We start from the raw sequence: 21668 nt of genomic DNA, 5'->3' as shown, positions 1-21668 counted from the left end.
AAAATAGAGTGGTAGAAAGTCAAAGGCTGGGCTTTAGAGTAAAACAAAACCTTTACTCATCCCACTGAAATTTTTATTCCCACTGTCTACCTCAGCTGGTCTGTACCAGCCAAATCCTTCTCTCCTGCAACAACTGGAGGACTAAGTTTAGGATTTTTTAGGAAATTGCACAACTCCAAAAGCTTCCCGGGTTTCAGCTTTCCAAACCCAGGCAGCTGTGAGGGCTGTGGGTGGGATGGGCCTTCATCCCGAGCTGCTGCCTGAGGTAACTCAGAGGAGTTGTAAATGGCCTCCCAGACTAGTTCCTGCCTTCCTTCTTGCAACCACAAACTAAATAAAACATGTTAAATTTATCAGCAAGATGCCTTGTGGCAGCGCAGGCGCTGGGGCTGGAGGAGCTCTCCTCCCACACACTGAAACGATGGAGTCACTGCTGGGAAAATCTGGAACGGGTCTCAGTGAAACCACAGTGCTGTGCCATCACTGCAGAGCAGGAGGGAGCTCACACTTGGCCACGGGGGTCTTCAGTTAGAAACGGAAGCTGGTGCCTCACTTGCCAAAATTAAAGAAATCTAAAGCCTGACTCGGCTCTCCCAGGACCGGAAGGGGTGTGTGGGGCTCTGGCACAGGCCTTGCCTCAAAGACTGCAACAGAACAGCAGAGGAAGATTTCCCACTTGAGTGGGAGGGGGCCATGGGGACTCCTGCACACCCCTCCTGCACCCAGCGTTGTCCTGGCTGGGCTGGGAGGATGTGGCTGCACCCCGTCCCTGGGCATGGCCCTCCTCACAGTGGGGGCTCAGTGAGGCCTAACCAGTGCCCAGTTGAGGGGGTAATCACCTCCCTGGACCGTGAGGTTCCTGCTGGCCTGTCCCTCCAGCCCACACCAGTCCTTCAGGATGGAGCCCTGCTGGTCCTCCCAGTTTGGGCTCATCTGTGAACTTGGCACAAAGGTGCTCCACAGCCTTCTTTAGGTCATGGACAAAGATGAAACGGGGGAGATTCCAAACGAGACCCTGGTGTTTTCTCACCAGCCTCCTACTAACCACTACCTTGTGTACTTCATCTTCCACCTGATCCTTACCTGCCTGGCTGCCCATCCATCCAGACTGTGACATCCACACTTGGATGAAGAATGTTGTGGGACAGTGTCCAAAGCCTTGCTGAAGGAGGGAAATGGCACCCACTACTTTCCCCTTGCCTACAGATCCACCCATTTCATCCTGAGAGGAAAGCAGGTCAGGCAGGCACAAGTTACCCTCAGCAATCCATGCTCACTGCTCCCAGCCACCCTCTTCTAGAGGTGTGTTCCAAACAAAGGATACTCCGTGGTTTTCCCAACGTGAAGGTGACTGCCCAGTTGCTCCCTGGGATGTCCTTTTGGCCATTACTGAAGTTGGGTGGGACACTTGGATTCTCCAGTCATGGAGGGCCTTCCCTATCGCCATGACCTTGCAAAGATGGTGAGAGCAGCTTTGTAAAGACATCCACCACCCTGAAAGTGGAATCTCCTCCTGTTGCCCTGACATCCCATGCACATCCCAGCTCCAGGTGAGCCTCAGCTTTCCAGGCACGTGATGGGGGAGTGTGGATTATCCTGCCATCAGCTCAATAGAGCCAAGAACCCCCACTCTTTATTCGTGCCCTGGGCAGTGCCAGGTGCCCGGGTTCCTCCCTGCATGTGTTCCCACAGCTGCATCCCACATCCCCCTTCCAAAAGGAGATGCAGCATTGGCTGTGGTGGGGGGGAAGTGAGCCCATCCACAATCCAAGGCTGGCCCTGGCACCCACAGCAGGGGAAAACACCCCCAGGGACTGGGGCACCTGCTCACTCTGCCAGCAGGGAGACACTGGAATGCTGCCAGGAGACAGCACAGGGATGTATTTTTAGGTCATTGCTGTCCCCCGGGGGTGCAGCTTACTGGCAAAAGAAGGGCTGAAAGAGGCTGAGGGATTCCCCAGCTGGGGCCTGGTTTGGTTTTGGCTAGTTCAGTCTAAAATAGGGCCAGAAAGCAGCCATTTCTGAGCGGGGTCTGACAGTGGGGTTCCAGAGCCTTGGCCGTGCTCAGTCCCATTGGAGCTGCCAGCATGTCAGGCAGGGTCCGACCTGCGCCACTTCCCAGCCCGGCACAGCCATCGGCCACACCAGGCTCACCCGTGACCCCAGTCCCTGTCCCACACCTCTGCTGGGGAGGGGGCTGCCCTGCTCCTGCTGCCCGCACTGCCCCCGGCATCTTCCCAGCCCCACACCAGCCCGGGCATCTCCCTCCACCACCTCCCAGGACAACTCCAGTGGGCTTGAGTCCCCAGCACACCCCACATCGCCCTGCGGAGCCCACCCACATAAGAACGTGCCCCCGGCATGCCCACAACGGCACTGCTGCTTTCCCACTCCCCCTGTTCCCATTTAAACATGTTTCACTGGAAAATCCCAACAGGGCCAGGGAATAAAGCCGCTCCAGTTCTCAGCAGGGCTTTTGAGTTAGCACAAACCACCCTCACTTCTCCTTCCCCCACAGAGACTCTCCCAGGAACAGAGCAGCACTTCCCCAGGTAGCGCTGCCGCTCCAGAAGGGATGGTATGAGCTGCGACCGGAGCTGGGTGGAGGAAACCCCCCACACCCACCGGAGCAGGGCTTCCTCAATGAGGGGGAGGGCTTTCTCTTACTTCCTTTGCATGTTAAATCCAGCGCTGCTGGCAGAAAATAAGTCCATGATAAAATATCACCAGGGATATAATTTACTCTCCTGCCTTTCAATCCATATTTCACATCGTTTCATTTGGGCTGTTTTTAATGGACTTTCTAACCAGGACTGTGGCTTACCAAAGAAACAACCCCCCAAAATGTGTCTTTCAGTCCTGCTGACAACGCCCATCTTATCAGTGCACGCACAGGGTGCACGCCCCGGGCTGCCTGTGGGTTTGCAGTGCCCGCAAGAGCACTGTGGGAGGCTGAGGCTGCGGAGACCCTTCTCTGCAGCACCCGGGTGATGTCTGCTCCAGCCCGGGGCACCTCGTGGAGGCCCTTTGCAGATCTGGAGGATGTTTTGAGGTGGGAATAAATAAAAGGAACTGCCTGAAGGGGGGGGAGGGGAAACAGTGCTGGAGAAAACAGTCACAGAATCACAGACTGGTTTGGGTTGGAAGGGACCTTAAAAAATCATCTGGTTCCACCTCCCTGTCATGGGCAGGGACACCTTCCACTAGCCCAGGTTGCTCCAAGCCCCATCCAACCTGGCCTTGGACATTTCCAGGGATGTGGCATCCACAGCTTCTCTGGGCAACCTGTCCCTTCAGCCAAGAGGTGTTTGATGTTGTGTCTGCTCAGCTCTTGTCCACACCAGCCGAAGGTTTCTGCTGAAGACGTGTCCCTTGAGGATTCCCAGGCTCCTTCACCGGACACAGCCCTGAACCCTTTGGGTACCATTAGGGCTCACCCAGCACCCCGTGTCCTCCATCCATCAAATCTCCATCTCACCCACCTCGGAGGGGTTATCAACTGTAATCCTGTAAACGGCCAACCTCCCACTCGCATTCCCTGTCCTGAGCCCTTCCTTCTCCTCCTCCTCCTCCTCCTCCTCCTCCTCCTCCTCAGCCATCAGTAAGGGCTGGAAACCCCACACCGGTTTTTCAGCATCTTCAGCAGCTTCTCCTTGAGCATGAGGAAGACGACAGCGAAGGCCACCAGGAGCGTCAGGCAGGTGGGCAGAGCCAGCACGAGGTAGAGCAGCGCCAGGTCGGCCGTCTGCCAGCGGCAGCTCCGCAGGACGGGCTCGGGCAGCGCGCCGGGGCTCAGCGCCTGGGAGCCGTGGCTGCAGGTCACCTCCCGCCCGTCGGGGACGCGCAGCCCATCCACCTGCTGCAGGGCGTCCCACCAGCCCAGCGTGCAGCAGTTGTAGGGGTTTCGGCTGAGGTAGAGCTCCCGCAGGCTCCTCCCCAGCGGCGTCCGCGCTGTGTCCGGCGGCAGTGCCGGGAGGCAGTTGTCCCGCAGGTCCAGGCCGTGCAGCTCCAGGGCGCCCAGTGAGGCGGGGAAGGCGGTCAAGGAATTCCCCGAAAGGTCCAAGCGTACGAGGCTGTTCAGGGTGGAGAAGTCCACGGCAGTGGAGGAGAGGCTGGTGTTCCTCAGAGACAGCACCTGCAGCGTCAGGGCAAGGTCCTGCAGCCACCCCAGGCCCCCAGACAGCGCCTGGCAGTTGTCAGAGAGGTCCAGGTGGATCAGCGACGTTCCCTGGAAGGGGCGGCCGCCCAGCCCCCGCAGACCACAGCCGGCCAAGGAGAGGTGGGTCAAGGTCTCCACGCCCCTGATGTCTATGCAGGGGGGACTCTCCGCCTCACCTGCAACGTCTGGCTGGGGACAGAGGTCAACCTGGTTGTGGCTGAGGTCCACAGTAGTGATCTTCCTGGTGTGGGTGAAAACCCCGGGAGGAAGCGCCCGCAGCCTGTTGGCACTGACGTTGAAGAGCTTCAGGTTGGGCAGGACATCCCCGACACCCACCTCTGTCCCCAGCTCCACCAGCCGGTTCTGGCTGAGGTCCAGCTCAGTCAGCATGGCTAAGGGGCCCTCCTCCAACAGGTGAAACGCCTCCAGGCAGTTCTGGTTGAGCTTCAGGTGGGTCAGTGAGGGCATCTGGGCCAGGAAGCCCTCCGGCAGGCCCCAGACCTGGTTCTGGCTCATGTCCAGCAGGCGCAGGGAGGAGAGGTTGCTGTAGCAGAGCTCATCCCAGAGCCTGACCGTCGTGATGTTGGTGGAGTTGCCATCAATGATGAGGAACTGCACGGTGACGTTGGCCAGGGACGTGCCATTGGGGAGGCGCTGGTAGAAGCTCATCCTGTTGTCCTGCAGCAGCAGGGAGTGGAGCTTGTTCTGCCGGGGCAGCACGGGGAAGAACAGCAGGCGGTTGTGGGACAGGTCCAGCACCTCCAGCTCAAAGAGGTCATCGCTTTCCAGAGCCAGAAACCACTCAATGACGTTGTTGCTGACGTTGAGCACCCTGAGCTGGGTGAGGCCGAACCCCACCAGACACGGGAGGTAGTTGTAAGCTATGTTGAGCCTCTGCAGACTCTGCAGCCCTTCGAAAGCTTCGTCAATCTCAAAGATGTAGTTCTTCTCCAAGTTCAGCTCCAGCAGCTGTGTCAGGTTTGTAAAGATGGACGAGTCCAGTCTCATGATGACATTCCTGGCCACAGACAGGGACTCCAGGGAAGATAGGTTCCAGACCAGAACCGACACCATGTCCTCAGTGAGGCGGTTTCCAGCTAGATCCAGTGTCCTCAAGGCTTGCAAGGCAGAAAGAGCAGCTGCTGTCAGCGAGTAGTTGGTGAAGAGGAGGTTGTCTGACAAGGAGAGCTCCTGGAGGCCTTGACTGCTGTGGAAGGCGCCGGGCTGGATGAGCTCCAGCCGGTTCCTGGTCAAACTGAGATGGCAGAGCTGGGTATATGGAAGCAGAGAGGCATTTCCCAGGACCTGGATAGTGTTGTCATCGAGCAACAGCTCCTCGGTATCACCTCGAAGGTTTCCTGGGATGGAGCTCAGCCATCTCCCAGTGCAGTCCATGGTGCTCTGCACCTAAAGCAAGAGGAGGATCTGTAACACCATTCTGAGAGGCAGGAGATGAGGAGGGAGAAGTTTGGGGAGCAAAGTGAGTATGGAGGAGGTGGCTCTGTGTTTAGCACCTTGGCACCCCAGTCCCCTCCAAGCCAGTAGCTGAGATAGGGAAGGTCTGGAGATGCTGAGGTGCCTGGGCTTTGCCAGGACCAAGCAGTCAGAGGGGTGAGGGTTCACAGGAGAGGACTTACGAGCTCACAGCCACCCGGAGGTGGTGCCCAGGCTGCAACTGCCCCGCTTCCCCGTCCCACTGCTAGGAGGACCAGAAGCAGGGAGAGACCAGGGAGCGGGGCCTCCATCTCAGCGGCGGCACTCCTGCGGAGATGGAAACAGAAGCAAGGAGGTCAGAAGCTGCAGACTGTTCACCCCAAAAGGCACAGGTGACCTGGGCCACCACGAGCTGCCTGTGGAGAAGGGACAAAGGGCCTCAGCACCAAGCCCACCCACCCCAGCAGGAGCCCTCGTGGGGCTCCCCCAGTTTGAGCCTGGAGGGCAGGAGAAGAGCAGGGACAGGGAGGTGGCAGCTCGGTCCCCGCACGGGGCAGCACATGTGGGAAAGGCACCATCAGAGCTGCACAGCTGCTGGTGAATGCCACTGAACTGCATCCCTCGAGCAGAGGAGTCCCCCTGGCATGGCTTGTGTCCCCTCTCTTGGCACCAAATGCTCCCCCAGGGGACACTGACCCAGTCCCCCCTGAGCCCCTCCAGCGCCTGTCCCTGCCGAGGGCCCTCCCGGGGAATTGGAAGCTCTCCAGCACAACCTGCCCCATTGCTGACTCGGTGGGACTGGAGCTGATGACATTTGCATCTGGGGAAAAGCTGAAACTCAGGCAAATGAGCAGTGAGGGCTCAGCAAGGCCTCGGCACACAGCACTTTCAGAACTGCCACTGCTTGAAGGAGAAACGGGGGGTTATCTTGGGCAGCCCTGCAGCTGGAGCCTCACAGCACAGAGAGAGCAGGGGCATGTCCTGGGCTGTCTCCTTCCTTGGGACAGCCAAAAGTATTGAGCTGGTGCCTTATCAAAGCAGCATTTATTAATCAGGGGGATGCAGAGGAAGCCCCCCTTCTCCGAGCTGCAGCTGACACACAGCACCTTTTGCCCTCCCAAGCCCTTGGTCTCCAGCAGCAGCTCATACCCAGCAGGGAGCAGGAGAGGGACCTTGCTGAGTCCTCACTGCACCCAAAAACCAGCAGCTTTGGCTCTGGCCCCTGAACTCCTCTGCAGAAACTCCCACTTGCCTTCACCCAGCCCAGCCTTTCTCGGCCTCTCCGAACACCAGGAGCACCTCCATGCTCCCGCTCCTCCCTGGAGCTGCAGGGATGGCACCTGCCCAGCCAGGAGAGCAGGCAGCAGCCCTGGCAGGAAACCCCTGCCCGCAGCCCCACACCAGAGCCCACATCCAAGAGCTCTAGGAGCACCCAGGGTGCTCCCCACACCTCACACCAGCCCCAGCACCGGCCCACGCAGCCACAGCTCTTCAAGCGTGGGCACCGGTGGCACACAGCCACCACAGACCCGCAGGCTGTGTGCCACCAAGGGCTCCCCAAAAACCCCCGCTGGGGTTTTCCCCCAGCACAGGTATGGGGGACAGGTACTCACCACGTGGGGCGGCGCGCAGGGTTTGGCACAGCCCATCCTGAGGCCAGTGGCCCCTGGGCTGCGCTCGGGGGGCTCTCGGGGCCGGGGGCAGGGGTGACCCGCTGGGCGTGTGACCCACCCGCCCTGTTGCTGAGCACTAATATAGCCTTTGCGGAAGGAGCGACGGAAACTGCAGTCACATGGAGGCAGAGAGCGCGGCCGAGCTCCTCGCTTACTGATCTCAGCACTTGCAGCCGGGGTCACGCACTCACACACGGCTCCCCGGCAAGGAGGAACCTCGGGGGCCGGGCAGGGAACCAGGGGGTGCCAGGGGGAACCAGCTCCTGCCTGTCCTGCTGCTCCCAGGGACAAGCCTTGCATTGGGACTCCTCTGCACGGCTCCAGCAGCAGAACCCCTGCTCGGGTTTTGGACCGACTGAAGGGATGTCCGTGGAGCCACGGCACTGGTTCTGCAGCGTGGAGAAATGCCACCAGCCTACATGGAACCTATTCCCATTGTGCCTCTCCAGCCCCTGCTTGCCTCCAGTGCCCAGCACAGGGACTTTGACAGGAGCCGAGGGATGTGCATCCCATGGGGGAAGAAGGGGCTGTTATTTCCTGTTGCATCCCAAGCCAAGGTTGGACATGTCCCAGATGTTGAGTCCCCACTTTGGGACACCCATGCCCAGCCCCTCACATTGTGTAGGTGAGATTTGGGATGCTCAGATTCCCCACCCCCAGTCCTTTGGGTCTCCTGGGGCTGCTCAGGATTTCTGCAAACCCAGCACCCAGGGCACAGGTCAGACCCATCTGGATACAGGGACTCCTGAGTGCTGATCCCTATGGGAAACTCAGCAGAACTGGCTTTTCCCACAGCTGCCAAGAAACAAAGATCCATGTTTCCAAGGCAATATGAGCAGGGAGGTCCCCTTACTCCTCATCCCCATCTACTCCTGCTCTCTATCTCCCCATCCCATGCCTCCCTTCTCCCAAGGTCTCCACGCATCCCCAAAGCCCCAAATCCAGCTGCTGAGGAGGAAAACAGTTTGCATTGATCTACCTAGCTGGGGAAGGGTTCAGAACTATGGAGGAGGGATCCAGCCCTGCAGCAGGACCCTGTCTAGTGGGATCAGCAGGTTCTGCTCTGCAGTGTCCATGCTCCACATGCCATGTGCTCCATGGCACCAGTGGGATATTCTGCAGAGCTGGGAGATGAACTGTGGCACACTAAGACCTTCCCAAGGGACATCTCAGCTGGGATCCCCCCCACCTGCCAGACCACGTGGCCCCCAAGCTCCTGCAGCCAACACAAATGACCAGGGAGATAATTTTTTTGCCCTCCTCCTAAATTTAATTTCTTCTCTGGGAGAAGGCTGAGCTGTCCCATGTCACTCGTGAAAAAGCCCTGTGGTTTCATTTCCTCCATTTTCAAGGAAGTTTGACATACAAAAATCAAGAAGGAGAAGAGAGAAGTGAACAGGAGTGGCAGAAACTGCAGCAGGGCACAATTCCCATGGCATTGCTCAAGGGCACACGAAGGGCTGAGAGTGGCCAATGGTTATAAACTGCTGATCCCAAACCATGCCACGAGCCCAGCCCTCGCCCAAACCCCTCACCTGGTGCTTGGAGGTGCGGGAGCTGGCAGAGAGTCACCTGGAGCTGTAAAACTTGAGCATCCTCAGCCCTGACCATACTCCACTCACTGTATCTGGAGGCTCCTGGGAGACCTTCTGGTGAGATTCCTCCTTGTGGTGCCACCAAACACGGTGATGCCTTGAGGGTCAGACCAGCTTCCTCCTGTGGCCCAGCAGGAACTGGGAGAGAAAACGACTTGTTTCATGCCCTGCTCCACCCCCAGCCCATCCCCAGAGCCAGGGCAGCGTAACCCCCTCTCCCCGGCAGCGAGGGCACCGTGGGGTGGGAGAGTCCCTGCAGCACCCACCCAGGTTTCACCCACCCCACTGTTCCCAAAAGCAGCCCCAGGCCAGGGCTCTGTGCTGGGGCAGTTTGGCAGCAGTGCTGCACTTCACACTTTCCCCACATCCTGCAGCCGGGTGGTTCTGAAAACGTCCCAGAGCTGCTGCTCGGTCCCCTCCTTTTCCTCCCCAGCAGCATCACACCCCCCACCTCCCAGCCCTCACACTGGATGTGTGGTTTATGGGGGTTTAATTTATTTTTCAATATCAGCACAGTAAAGGGACAGGGACTGAGCTGCCAGGACCTGCTGCTCCATCCAGCTCTTCAGGAAGCTCCAATCCAGCCCAATGGCACAGGTGGATTAAATTGAAGGAAATTCAGCTGCTTGGAGCTGTGTCTACAAGAGCAGCTGCAATTCCTGCAGCTGTAGGGGAGGACTGGGAATCCCCACATGGTTTTACACCCAGTGAACTTCCTCTGTTCCTCCCACGTCCTCTTCCTCCAAACCATCTTTTTCCCTTAACAAGCCTCAAATTGTCAAGCACAAACCAAGAGAAAAGTTGTGACAAGAGGGCAGGCTCCCAGTTACTCCTGGAATGCTGCACCCAGTACAGGACCCTTGGGAAAGGAGAAACTGCAACAGGAAACAGCAGCCCCATTGCTGCACCAATGTTTTCCTGCAGGAAACGTGATTTATTCCAGAGTGGAAGCTCCAGGAGAAGGGTCACTCAGTAGCAGGACCACAGCCTTGGTGAGTGGGGGAATAGTGAAACAGAAATGTTTCTCCATGGGCTTCCCTGACTCCCACTGGAATGGAGAAGTGGAGAGAATTAAACAAGTGGCTCTGCAAGGGAGGATGGTGCAAAGCATCATTAATTTAATTCATTTCATTTAATCACCTGCTCTGCACAAAACAAGGGAAGCTCCAGGTCTGCTGTATCCCAGGAGCTGCCAGTAGCAGTAGTTGCCTCTAATTTAAGATGAACTATGAACATAAAAAAGAAAACAGATCATTTGTTACACGGGCGAAAGGGAAAAGCTAAAATGGCCAGCTCGATGCCTGAACACTTTAAACTACAGCTCTGGAATTTCATCTGGCTGAATTTCTGCACAGGAATCCACCCAGTTTATCCCCAGGGAATAGCTAGGGATGTGTCCCATCCCAGGATGGCACAGATGAATCGATGTACAGGAGCAGGGGCTCCCCCAGCCCAGCGCTGCAGTGGGACGGGAGCTCTGCAGGAAGCACAGCTCCCCTTGGTGTAGTTCCTGCAAGGGGAAACCAAGGGCCAAAACTCAGCAATTTATAATCAGCTGCAAAATCTTCTTCCCCCCTCAGCTGTAGCCAAACCACCTCCCTGCTGCTTTACCTGGCCACGCTTGGGTGTCCAAGGAGAGGCGTGTGCCGGCACTGACATCAGTCACTAAAGCTCCAGGCTCTGGTTTTGCAGTGACTCCTGTGCCTGGGACCCCCCAGAGCCCCAGCACCTTCCTCTAGGCTCACTCCCCTACCCCACTGCTGCTCCCCTTCCAGCAGCTGCCCACACTCCTGGCTCTCTCCTGCTCTGCAGTTACACATTTAGCCACAGCCAAGCCCAGCTTTGCTCCCCCATCTTATAGAATCCCAGGATGGTTTGGGTTGAAGGGAGCTTTAAAGCCCATCCAGTTCCACCCTCTGCCATGGGCAGGGACACCTTCCACTAGCCCAGGTTGCTCCAAGGCCCATCCAACCAGGCCTTGAACACTTCCAGGGATGTGGCAGCCACAGCTTCTCTGGGCAACCTGTGCCAGGGCCTCCCTCCCCTCACAGGGAAGACTTTCTTCCCTGTATTCCCAGCTGTCAGGAATCACCTAGCTCTTGCCAGGTTTTCTGATGGGAAGAGGGGTTCAAAGAAGACTTCTTTGAACCCAGAATTAGTTCTGGGTTGTTCTGAGCAGAGCACTGGGCTTGCTTACCCACCTTTGCAGCCCCTCGCTGGCTGCTGACATCTGAAGAACTGGGGCTGTGGGAGCTCAGGGAGGAGGGGGGAGGCAATAACCCCCCAGGACTGACAATGTGCAACGAGCCCACAGGGATCCAGGTGAGTCCCAGCACAAACAATTGGGAAAATGAGGCCTTTGGGCTTGGATGACATTGGTTCAGGACCTAAACACCACAGCAAGTCTTTGACCCTTCAGTCTCTAAAAGGTTCCTCTATGGGACTCAGAAGAGAGGCAGGAACAGGTCTTAGCGGAAAGCAAACCCACATTCCTGGGGGCACAGGGCCGTGTGGGAAGGGAAGAGGGGAACTGGTCGGCGGCTCAGCCACAGCCCTTTCCCGGATCCCCGTGCCGGGGGTGAGGCTGCACCCTGGTTCCCTTCCCACAGGCAGGTCCAGCCCAGGCAGCTCCATCTCCGCGGTCACTGCTCTTCCTCCTCAGCCTGTAAATGAGGAGGAAGTGGGACAGGGAGGGGAGAGCCACAGCAGGATCTTGTTTCCCCCGCTCGCCTGCACGCGTGGCCATCACACCCCTGCCCTGCCCCGGCCGGGCCTGGGGGCTGCACAGGATCCAGCACCACGATGCCGAGGGAAACCTCCTTGGAGAGCGGGATGGCATCTGGGTCACACAGAGCAGAACATGCACTGGGATGCACTGGATGCTGAAATAGTGCAACCTCGTGTTTCTGCAGCAACTGGAAGCCAAGAGCATCCACTCCCTTGTGTTCCGAGACATTCCAGAGACACTCGAGAACTGCATCTGCAGGAGAAGCAAGTGCCCAAAGCTGGACAAGGCCACTGACCTTATGCCCAGAGAAGTTGTGGCTGTCCCATCCCTGGAAGTGTCCAAGGCCAGGCTGGACGGGCCTTGGAGCAACCCGGGCTAGTGGAAGGTGTCTCTCCACGTCGCAGGGAGGTGGGACTGGATGGGCTTTAAGGTCCCTTCTAACCTAAACCTTTCTGTGATTTTCCTCCTACATGTCCTCAAGAGCTGCAAACAGCCCCACAACCAGGTTGCTTCCATCTAGTTTGGTCTTAGGTTGCAGCTACGCCCAAAAGTGTTGCCCAGGTTTTTCCCAGAGGATTGCCAAATGTGGATAAACTGACTTTATTTTTGCACTCTACCATAAAATAAACTATTGAAAGCAGTAAAATCCCTTGATCCATCTACTCCAGCACATTCACCAAAGTTTTTAACCATAGAATCATGGAATGGTTTGGGTTGGGAGGAACCTTAAAGCTCATCTCATTCCATCCCCCTGCCACGGGCAGGGACACCTGCCACTAGCCCAGGTTGCTCCAAGCCCCGTCCAACCTGGCCTTGGACACTTCCAGGGATGGGGCAGCCACAGCTTCTCTGGGCAACCTGTGCCAGGGCCTCACCACCCTCACAGGGAAGAATTTCTGCCCAATAACCAATCCAAACCTCCTGTCTGTCAGTTTTTAGCCCAAAACTCTCAGGACTAGAGGCTGTAAGTCACCAGAAGGAGAAGGTTTGGACAAGTCACTGCTATGACATCATTCAGCAATGCAAATTGTGGCAAGAAAAACTACTCCCATCTGCAGCCCCATATAGTCCCTTCCTGCTGCTGTTCTGCTTCTAAGAGAAGTGAGTAATTCTGTCAAGAACGCAAAGGGAAGTGAAACTCTCTCAGCTCCGTGCAGAGCTGAGCATATCCCACCCGGCTTTCCACTCTGGCCAGGAGGGCCAACATCCCTGCAATGCAGCCTGATCTCACGAGCAGCTCTTCTGGAAGCAAATTCACACTCCAACCTTTTCCCAGGTTTTCAGCTGTGGAGTTCAGCATCCCTCTTTTCCAGCGTGCTTGGGGGACGAGTGACAAAGAAAAGCCTGTCTGTGGGGCCTGGGGATTGGAGCACCCTGTTGCACGTAGGACGTACCCTCGGTCTTGCATAGAACAGAAAAACTGACAGGACAGAAGTTGCTGTGGGTTTTTTAAACAATCTCCAACACAAAGGTGGCATTTTGGTACCCAAAACCCCATCCCTGGAGCTGCACCCGAGAGAGACTCAAAGCACTTTCACCTCTCTGTTTGGAGACCTGGCTTCACACAGGAGTGCAGGAGGGGGAAGTTCAGTCGGACACTTTGATCAATACACAGATCCTCCCCTCCTGCCCTCTGCTTTCCTGCCGGGAAGAGCAGCTCATGCTGCCAGTAAACATGAGCCACATCCCAGCTGGACATGTAAAAACACCTGGTTTCCATCCTGCACACTCTCCTGAGTCCCACTAATGTTTCAGCTCTGCTCCAGTTCTGCTCCTGTCAGTTATTTTTCCAGGAATAGATAAAATTATATGCTGAAACTGAGATAAAAATTTCTTGGCTGCTTCCAAAGCGGGATCCCGCCCTCCAGCTCTGCTCTTGCACAAAATCTCGTGGAAGGGCTCAGGTGCCCAATGTCAGATGTCACCTGAGCACAGAAAAAACAAACAAAAAACCAACAAAAAAAAACCCCAAAGGTGATTTGGAAGTGGCAGAGGCTGAGCAGCCTGGTCTAGTGGGAGGTGTCCCTGCCCCATGGCAGGAGGTGGAACTGGATGAGCTTTAACCCAACCCTCCCAACCCAAACCAGTGTGTGACTCCATGAAAAGCTTTAACCACTGCAGTATTTGGAATATGATACAAAAAGCACTTTGGCCAACATCCATTTCCTCACTGGCAGGTTTGTCCAGCACTTTATAAAGTCACAGATTGGAGCTGGCAGAGTTTACTCTCTCAAATTGCTGTTTGAAAGTGATGGGATAAGGCTGAGTTCTCCTAAGCACGGGATGCTCAGGATTAAAAAGAAAAAATAAGTCAGGCAGACATGAAACCACTCCAGGTAACTCACACCACACCTGCCAGTGCAGGCATGGAGGGAAAATCCATTCAATTCCTGACCTGGTAAAATTGCAGAAGAACAAACAACACTCATAATGTACAACCACTTTTATTTTTTAAATCCCTTTTCAGTGATTCTGATTTTTCTTTCAGCTGCAATTACATTTTTTTAAGTAAGTTTTTGCTGATATCACTATTTCCTGATCATAAATGCCTGAGAGGAAGAAAAGCAAGTCTGGGAAAGAGTGGAACTTGAATAGCAAGTGACATTTTTTTGAGTGCCTCAAATCCCTGTCAATCCTTTAAGGTGATTTCAGAGCCTTGGCTCAGTCTGCTGTCACTAAAAGTCATTTTCTGAAATGCAAATATTTGCTGAGCCTAATTTCAGGACCCAGGGTTCAAACAAAGGAGTGAATTTAAAAAAAAAATCTATGTCCAACATCCACTTCCATTGAGGGTTTTTAGTTTTGGTTTTTGAGGAGGACAGGAGGACAGGAAGCAAATGCTAAGGGAGAAGGTTCCATATTAAACATTTAGTTTGCACAGCACTTAGGAAGCTCCACAAGGTTCCCACAGTGCTGTAGCTTTGCCCTCTCATGGGGAGGTGGCAGAGTTCCTTCAGAAGTCACACACCATCATCCAGCAGGAGACAAAAAGCTGCTTAAGGGATGAAATAGCAGGTTCAGCAGCACTGCAGGAAAATATTTCTGTGTTCATTCACTGCTTCATTCATTTTTGTTTCAAATGCATCATACTGTGCTGCGAGGTGGGCCTCTGTCACTCAGAGAATCAAACACAGCCACTGCCAACCCCTTAAAAACCTGGTTTGTAAATTCAGAGAGGACCTTAGTGCAGGTTTCAATAATGCTGCTTTCTTTCTGGCTGTAGATTTCATTGTATATAAATGAAAAAAAAAACCCCAAACCCACATATATCTAAGAGCTATTTATAACATGTAAAGATTTAGGACTGAAACATCTGCATGGAAATACACAGGCTCAGGAATGACTGAGGGCTGGTCATATCTCAAATACTTGGAGAAAATCAGTTTTGCATGATCAGACTATGATCAGGCTGAGCCTTATTTTAACTCATCGTTGCTGTCATCATCCCAGGGAAAATGAAAGAGGAGAAAAAAAAAATAGAGGCAGGAGAAAAAAAAAATAGAGGCAGGAGAAAAAAAAAATAGAGGCAGCCATCTGGAAACACACCCGTGTGCTCAGGGAGTTTAGAAATGTAGATCACAGATAAGCAGGGAGGAAAGTTGGATTTCTCACTGTCGGATTCCGAGGCAGGCAGGGAAGAGCACAGCTGCATCCCAGGAGCAGAGGCTCAGCCCACACCACCAGGTCCATCTGCTCCTGCCTGGGTTTGTCACCTGAGACACAACCAGGGGGCACAGAAACGAGTGGGGTTTGCTGGGGGAAGGCACTCGGGGCTCTTGGAAATGCACACTCACTGCTGCGTTTCCAAGTGGGGAAAAAACCCACCCTTTTCCAGGAGATAGCCCTACCAGGGTGAGTTTCCTGCTCCATCTTGATTTATCAGTTCAGCCATCAGCACCTGAGAAGTCACACAAGTGGCTTTGGGCCAGCACGAGCTGCCACCAAGGCCCAGAACAGCCTCTGCCCCCAAACTAGTGGCCACACCAAGCTCCTCACCTCCTCAGAGGGGTGGGATGGGGGCAGATGACCAACTGCTCAGCTCCCAACACATTTCACAGCACACTAAAATCACAAGGAATTCTGGGGTTTATTCAAATGATAGACAAAATGCTTGCTTATCCCAAAATCCTGGTGTCCTGCAGGATTCCAAAGCCAAGACCTGTGAATTTGACTGATTTCTGTTATGGGGGCTGTGAACAGTTGATATTCTCCCTGACCAAAGCAGTTAATCCCTTGTCAGGGTTAGAAAAATACCTCAAACAGCTGCTCAGCTGACCCTGAAGTACCTCAGGCTAAAAAAAAGCGAATCCACCTTCTTGGCAAGCATCAAACCCCTCTGCTCCTGAAGGAGCTCACAGGGATGTCGGCCAAAATTTACTGCTTAAAAACAGATTCTTGATGCAGAAAGTTTGGGAAGTGCCTCAGAGCTCACAACACAGTCCCCTGCTTCTTCCTAAAATCACCTACTTCTTCCTAAAAGCACCATGAAATATTGAACTTCCATGGGGAAAGCTGAGGAGACAGCAGGAAGCTGACGTGGGAAGGAGGCCCCTGAATAGAGCAGTGTGGCTGCAGCAGTGACCACACCACCCCAATCCAGAGGCCTCCAGCAGTCAGGAATGCCTTTTCCCCCAGTGCTGAGCTGTTTCAGAGGATGCAGTTTCCCAAGCACAGCTCTCAGACCACTGAGTTTCCAATCCCTTGTTAACCACTCACCAGACTCCATTTTCCAGCAGTCACACAGCAAATCACAGTCCCAGCGCCTCCGTCCTCCTCGTGCACCAAACTGCAGCTCCCTTCTTCCCATCTGGGGGATTCCACAGGTGCCATCCCAACAATCCACACCGACACATCCTTCTGAATGGTAGCAGAGTTTATTTTAATATTTTGTACAGCCAGCATTGGTCTCCAGGAATAAGTTATAATCTTACATAAGTGAGTCCACCCAAACCCACCCTTAAGGAATGTTCAACTTTCAGCATTTCTGATTTAGAGGGAAATTATTTAGAGGGAAATTATTTGGAGGGTGAGACGCAGTCTGAAGAATGGAAATCAATCTGAATTGGTGATTAAAACTCCTCGGAAGTTCTCAGGGTTTCCTTGCCTCTAACTGGATCATGGGCAAGCACAGAGGTTGTGTCTTTCAGGACTGCACTGAGAATACATTCATCCCGGGGACTATTTATTTTCCCAAACTGGACAGGGTTTTGTTTCCTTTATCCCCAACTCCACACCCCAAGGTTCTGCTCTGCAGATACAGACTTGACAGTCCAGTACAATCAATGCTTTGTAACAGATTTGTCCTGGAGGCACTGGGATGCCCATCCCACAGCCTTTATTCAGCTGCTCTCACCACCACCTAAAACACCTCCGTCGCTCAGGGCCCGTCCTGGCTGAGGCAGGAGGAGGACAGACCTCGACAGTGCCTTCCAGCAATGAACACACAAAACAAATAAATACTTTAAAATCCTTTAAATGGTAATGACTCACACAGTTCCAGTGCAGAACCTGGTGATCTACCAGGCAAAAAGCACTCCAAGGGCAAAGCCTCACTCACCTCCTTGCACTGCTCTCCTTGAGGAATTGGGGGGGATGAGCAACAGGCTAAGGGGAATTCCTCCCTCTGCCATGCTCAGAGAGAGTTGCCAGTGTCTGACATTAAGCAATTGGCATTCTCCAGTGCAAGAAAAGCAAAAAAAAGAGGTTGTATAAACATTTCCTTCTCCTTCTCCCTCTCTGAAAAGCAGCTCTGAAACAGCTCAGGCAGCTCTGGGAAACGCCAACCAGCACGAAACCAGTCATGACCCAGCCATGGGACTCACAGCTTTACTGCCCCATGAGAGAGCCTTTCTGGAGCTCCCTATAGACCTTCCAGCCTCAGAGCAAGGTGGTTTCACCAGAGAGCCCCTCCTCACTACACCTGGAAGTTTCCCAGCCTGCACATACCAGCACAGGGACACACCTGAGGGTCTGTACCTGGCTTTGAGAAAACCGGTGCAAGTGAAGAGCCCAAACATTGAACATGATCCAGAATCCCCATCAAAGGGCTGGTGAGAGTTTTACTCCTCCTGGGCAGGTGAATATTCGGGTACTGGGGGGATTTTATTTAATTAAAGAAAGGTTCAGCCAAGCCTTAAGGTCTTATAAAGCCATTTAAGCCAAAAACAAGGTCTGGATGCAGAAACTGAATGCTCCTTCCTCATTACCTTGAAACACTTTGCAACAGTGATTAGAAAGTGTAAGAATGCTTTTAAAAGTTGGTGGTTTTGATGTGGAAAGGAAGGCAAGCTCAGTGCTGTGCCGAGCCTTCCTTTCCCAAGGGGAGTGCAAGTTTTGGTGAAAGGAAACGTGTTGTGTTTCTTACAGAGGACAAGCCTGTCACAGAAGCCATGGAAACTTTCACAGGAAACGACCCAAAGTAGCACCATACTCCACAAGAGCATCCCAAAACACATTAGGATACAACAGAAGGGCACTGACACGAACGCTGGACACCTGCCCCAGGTGTGTGTTCTGATGTCACCGAGTGGGGTGATTTTTTTTCCCTTTAAGAAATTATGTTCCAGTTAGAATAAAGGCAAACCCTTCCTTTTAACTGTTCTTTTCAACGTGTTCTGTATATACAACCCTTAAAATACACTTAAAAATAGCTGCCCACGTGTTGTGTCGTTACACTGGAGAAGGGCAGTTACACAGACCCTGCCTCTCAGTACATTAAAAATTGGGAACACCCCCAGCAGCCCCGCTCTGCTCCGGCCCCCACGCTGGCCCCGAGGAGGGAAGGAAGGAAGGAACAAGCAGTTTGGAAATGGGAGTCTCTCACAAAACACACCACTTACAAATCTCGGAGTAATTTCCTCAAGCAGTTTTGTCTCAAGTCCTTTCTGAAATGTCTGAGGTCACACTGCCATCTTAGCAATGAAATCTGTTGCAACATGCATGTGTCAGCTTCCCACTCAACCAACTGCAGCCCTGAGGATTTTTCTGGCCTGGTAGAAATAGGAAATGTAACACAATTCCTGATGTATGGCTGGTCCTCTGTTTCCAAACCCGGTGTGGTTCCCTCGATGGTTCTTGGACACACACCCACGCTTTTTTGTTGTTTTTTTTTTCCTCTAATACACGTTTCCCTCTAACCAACATGCAGATTTCTCCTCCCAATCATCCACATCTTGACGTCCCAACGAAACAATCCACATCATCCATCCAGAGGTTTTCCCAGGTAGACCAAAGTCACTTCTGTGTTACCATACACAGCAGACACTGCTGGATACAGGCAAACTTTTGGCAGTCCTCTGAAGGCAACTCCCAGGAACTCATAGCCCCTCTCAAACGCTAACGTTTTGTCTTCCATGTCCAGGATAACTCGGATCCTTTCGCCTATCTGGAAACAGGGACAGGAGAAGTGGAATAAAAATAACACACAGAAAGAGTCAGCATGTTCAGATGGAGATAAAAATAATGCAAAGTGCAACACAGCAGAGAATTTTAAAGCAAGGCTTTCCTGCTTCTCATGCTTTATTGCTTTAACAATGAGAATTTCCCAATTTCACTCAAATTCACCATGATCCGAGTGCCTCTGAAGCCGGGCAGCCTGTACCCACCACCTACTTATGATAATAAACATGACCCTTCTCATACAAACGTGTGAGAGCACTGAGAGCAAGCACAGAGTGCCTGGTGCTCTGGAAACCTGAACTCTGTGTTCAGCTGCTGCTATCGCTGAGCAGCTTCTCCTTTGTGAGGAGCAATTTTAAAGACAATGCATTTTTTAAGAAAGGCAAGTGCCACCTACAAAAAAATCCCAGAATAGACTGATATGCAGGTGCTGTGGCTGACAGAGGTGTTTCCTCACCAAGGCTGAGGGAAATTTCACTACAAAAGGTAAAATAACCATGAAAACCCGAGAGTATATACACACACGAGTGAAACCAACACGGATCTCAGCAGGAGACTCTGATCCAGGCAGGCACAGAGCTCTCTGGGTTATTTCAGACATCAATACAAGTCCCAGAGGGCAGCCACAAGCACAGCAGGCGCCGCACAAACTCCTGACTCTTCTCCAAGCAGCCCCAGTGCTGGGGATTTCTTCCAGCCAACAGATTTTTCTTCCAACCAACACTGACACACTTTTGTCTTCCCTTTAAATATGTTTTCTATGAGCAGATCACTGCACATGCCCTAATAAACACAAAATACGCCAAAGGATTGCCGATTTTAACTTTCACATGAAATTTAGGAATATCAGATGCAAGTTGCTACACAGATCTTCATCCACAAGTGAAACATAAGCCAGTGCAAAGCCACAGCACTGAGGGCTGGACTAGATGATTTTTAGAGTCCCTTCCAACCCAAACCATTCCACGATTTCGTGATTATGAGATGGAAATGACAATGCATCCAGTTTAAGCTGTAACACGAGCAAACCCAGCAGTCAAAACGCAGTTGGGTGAGCAGGCAGAACGACAAAGACAAGCACTTCCCTAAGGACAGAAAGGTGGGATAGCATTTGCTCTTTAATACCCTGAAGTTATCTGAACATCACGTCCCAGCCAAGGGATGTCACCCACGGGAAGGCAGCCAGCCAGCAAACGCAGCACTCAGCACTGCTGCAGGAAGACTCTTACCTAAGCACTAACCTCAGCTCACCCTGCCAGACAACAACAAAGGGGGAAAACAGCTCAGACACTCACCCTGCTGTGGGGCAAGTCACTGCTTCATGAGGCTACAACAGTCTTTTCAGCTTTTACTCCAAAAAGCAACACGGTGTGTAAGCAGACACGCACGGCACACGCTTCACACTCAGTGTTTGAGATTAAAGTGTGGAAACAACCCAGGGTCAGGTGCACTGAACACCAGACAGGTGTAGCCTGCGGAAGCAGTAAACCAAGGGGGAAAGGGCTCACAAGGCAGAATCATCTGCCTTCTGCAAGGGGGGCACAGAGACCCTTAAGTGGGCATTTAGAAGCAATTCGGCAGCCAGCCAGGACACCCGAGGAACGGCCAGGACAGGGGAGGAACAGCCAGCACCCACCAGACCCGCGCCAAGCCCCCTCACCTGGTACTTGGGCGCGTTATTGCACTGGGGGAAGCTGCCGTTCACCTCCCCGTTATGCAGCAAGTTATTGTCCACCAGGTTCCAGCCCCAACTCTGGTCGTCGCTGCCCAGCAGGGCCACGTAGCCCTGGCACTGCATGGCCGCGCGCTTGGTGGCGATGCCGATGACGGCCACGGTGCCCAGCGGGCCCTCCCACCACACCTCCCAGGCGTGCCGGCCCTCGCTGAAGCCGATCTTGGTGCGCGCCCCGTCCGTGCTCTGCGCGATGGGGTTGCGGTGCAGCGTGAAGCCGTTTTTCTTGATGTAGACGTTCCTCGAGCAGTCGTTGGTGCTGAAGGCGTGGTGGAAGGCACGGACCTGGCGGAGAAGAAAAGGAGGGTGGTGGGGGAGATGGACGGGACGTGGAGCAGCCTGGTCTAGTGGAAGGTGTCCCTGCCCGCGGCAGGGGCCGGGAACCAGATGAGCTTTCAACCCAAACGAGATGGGCTTTCAACCCTTCCAAGCCAAACCCCTCTGTGGCTCTACGACATAAAACCCTGCAGCGTTTTCCAGCCCCCCTTGGTTTCCAGTGGCGAGTGGGCCGAGGGGCTGTGGGGGCGTCCCCAGGCGCCCGGGGGGTCGCTGGGCGGCTCTGGGGGGGTGTCCCCGCGGGTCGAGGGTCCCGGCCTCACCTTGCCCTTGTAGGTGGGCACGTTGCAGAGGATGTCGGTGCGCAGGGCCTCCTCGGCCAGGCAGCGGGCGGCCAGGCTGCGCCACACCTCGCTGTTCTCGTCGCCGTGCAGGACGCGGTGCCACAGCTTGCAGACCAGCGCGCAGCTCCGCAGCTCCCGCAGCTCCAGGTACGAGAACACGAGCTCCAGCACCCGCCCCGGCAGCCGCCAGCCCGGCCCTCCCCACGCCGCCGCCCCGGGGCCGGGGCCGGGCCCGGGCCCCGCCGCCATCGCCCCCCCCGCCCCCCGCGCTCCCCTCGCCCGCCCGGTGTCGGCGGGGCCGGGGCCGCCGAGGCCTCTGTGGCACCGCG

At 54.2% G+C, this 21668-nt stretch overlaps 3 protein-coding genes across 6 annotated transcripts in view; 1 reads left to right on the top strand and 2 right to left on the bottom strand.

Moving 5' to 3' along the window:
* Positions 1–1072: 1072 nt before the first annotated feature.
* Positions 1073–16401, bottom strand: NRROS (negative regulator of reactive oxygen species). Of its 4 annotated transcripts, XR_003537373.1 has the most exons (6): positions 16306–16401; positions 10002–10087; positions 8456–8999; positions 5797–5920; positions 3235–5566; positions 1073–1450 (listed from the first exon to the last, which is right to left on the bottom strand). XR_003537373.1 is itself a non-coding variant. In XM_027703931.1 (5 exons), exons 4-5 carry the CDS (start codon positions 5902–5904, stop codon positions 3599–3601), a joined length of 2076 nt encoding a protein of 691 aa, XP_027559732.1. In that variant the 5' UTR covers positions 5905–5920; positions 8456–8999; positions 10002–10087; positions 16306–16401; the 3' UTR covers positions 3204–3598. The 4 variants fall into 4 exon arrangements, 3 of the variants coding, with proteins under 3 accessions (XP_027559732.1, XP_027559733.1, XP_027559734.1); XM_027703931.1 differs by lacking the exon at positions 1073–1450 and having other exon boundaries at positions 3204–5566; XM_027703932.1 differs by lacking the exon at positions 1073–1450 and having other exon boundaries at positions 3204–5566; positions 8802–8999.
* Positions 16402–16447: 46 nt separating this feature from the next.
* On the bottom strand, positions 16448–21650 carry FBXO45 (F-box protein 45). The gene is made up of 3 exons (XM_027703939.1): positions 21319–21650; positions 20648–21004; positions 16448–18973 (listed from the first exon to the last, which is right to left on the bottom strand). The coding sequence occupies exons 1-3, from the start codon at positions 21586–21588 to the stop codon at positions 18788–18790; spliced, it is 813 nt and encodes a 270-aa protein (XP_027559740.1). The 5' UTR covers positions 21589–21650; the 3' UTR covers positions 16448–18787.
* The window catches only part of WDR53 (WD repeat domain 53), a 10461-nt gene continuing 10173 nt past the window's right edge, over positions 21381–21668 (top strand). The window contains exon 1 of the mRNA XM_027703936.1: positions 21381–21486. The gene's annotated coding sequence lies outside the window, so the exon portion shown is untranslated. The remainder of the gene's footprint in view (positions 21487–21668) is intronic.

The sequence above is a fragment of the Neopelma chrysocephalum genome, unplaced genomic scaffold (assembly GCF_003984885.1).
Source record: "Neopelma chrysocephalum unplaced genomic scaffold, ASM398488v2 Primary Assembly neopelma1_252, whole genome shotgun sequence".
Classification (NCBI taxonomy): Eukaryota; Metazoa; Chordata; class Aves; order Passeriformes; family Pipridae; genus Neopelma; species Neopelma chrysocephalum.
Note: the sequence above shows the minus strand (reverse complement) of the source record. Positions and strands in the feature narration are given on the sequence as shown.

Excerpts from the sequence above, each read along its gene's own strand:
- FBXO45 (XM_027703939.1), bottom strand. The coding sequence starts at position 21,588 with ATGGCGGCGGGGCCCGGGCCCGGCCCCGGCCCCGGGGCGGCGGCGTGG. Across the intron at positions 21,005-21,318 it reads TGCCCACCTACAAGGGCAAG|GTCCGTGCCTTCCACCACGC; the intron begins GTGAGGCCGGGA and ends CTTCTCCGCCAG. Across the intron at positions 18,974-20,647 it reads ATAACGCGCCCAAGTACCAG|ATAGGCGAAAGGATCCGAGT; the intron begins GTGAGGGGGCTT and ends CCCTGTTTCCAG.
- NRROS (XM_027703931.1), bottom strand. The coding sequence starts at position 5,904 with ATGGAGGCCCCGCTCCCTGGTCTCTCCCTGCTTCTGGTCCTCCTAGCA. Across the intron at positions 5,567-5,796 it reads CTCCGGGTGGCTGTGAGCTC|GTGCAGAGCACCATGGACTG; the intron begins GTAAGTCCTCTC and ends CTCTTGCTTTAG.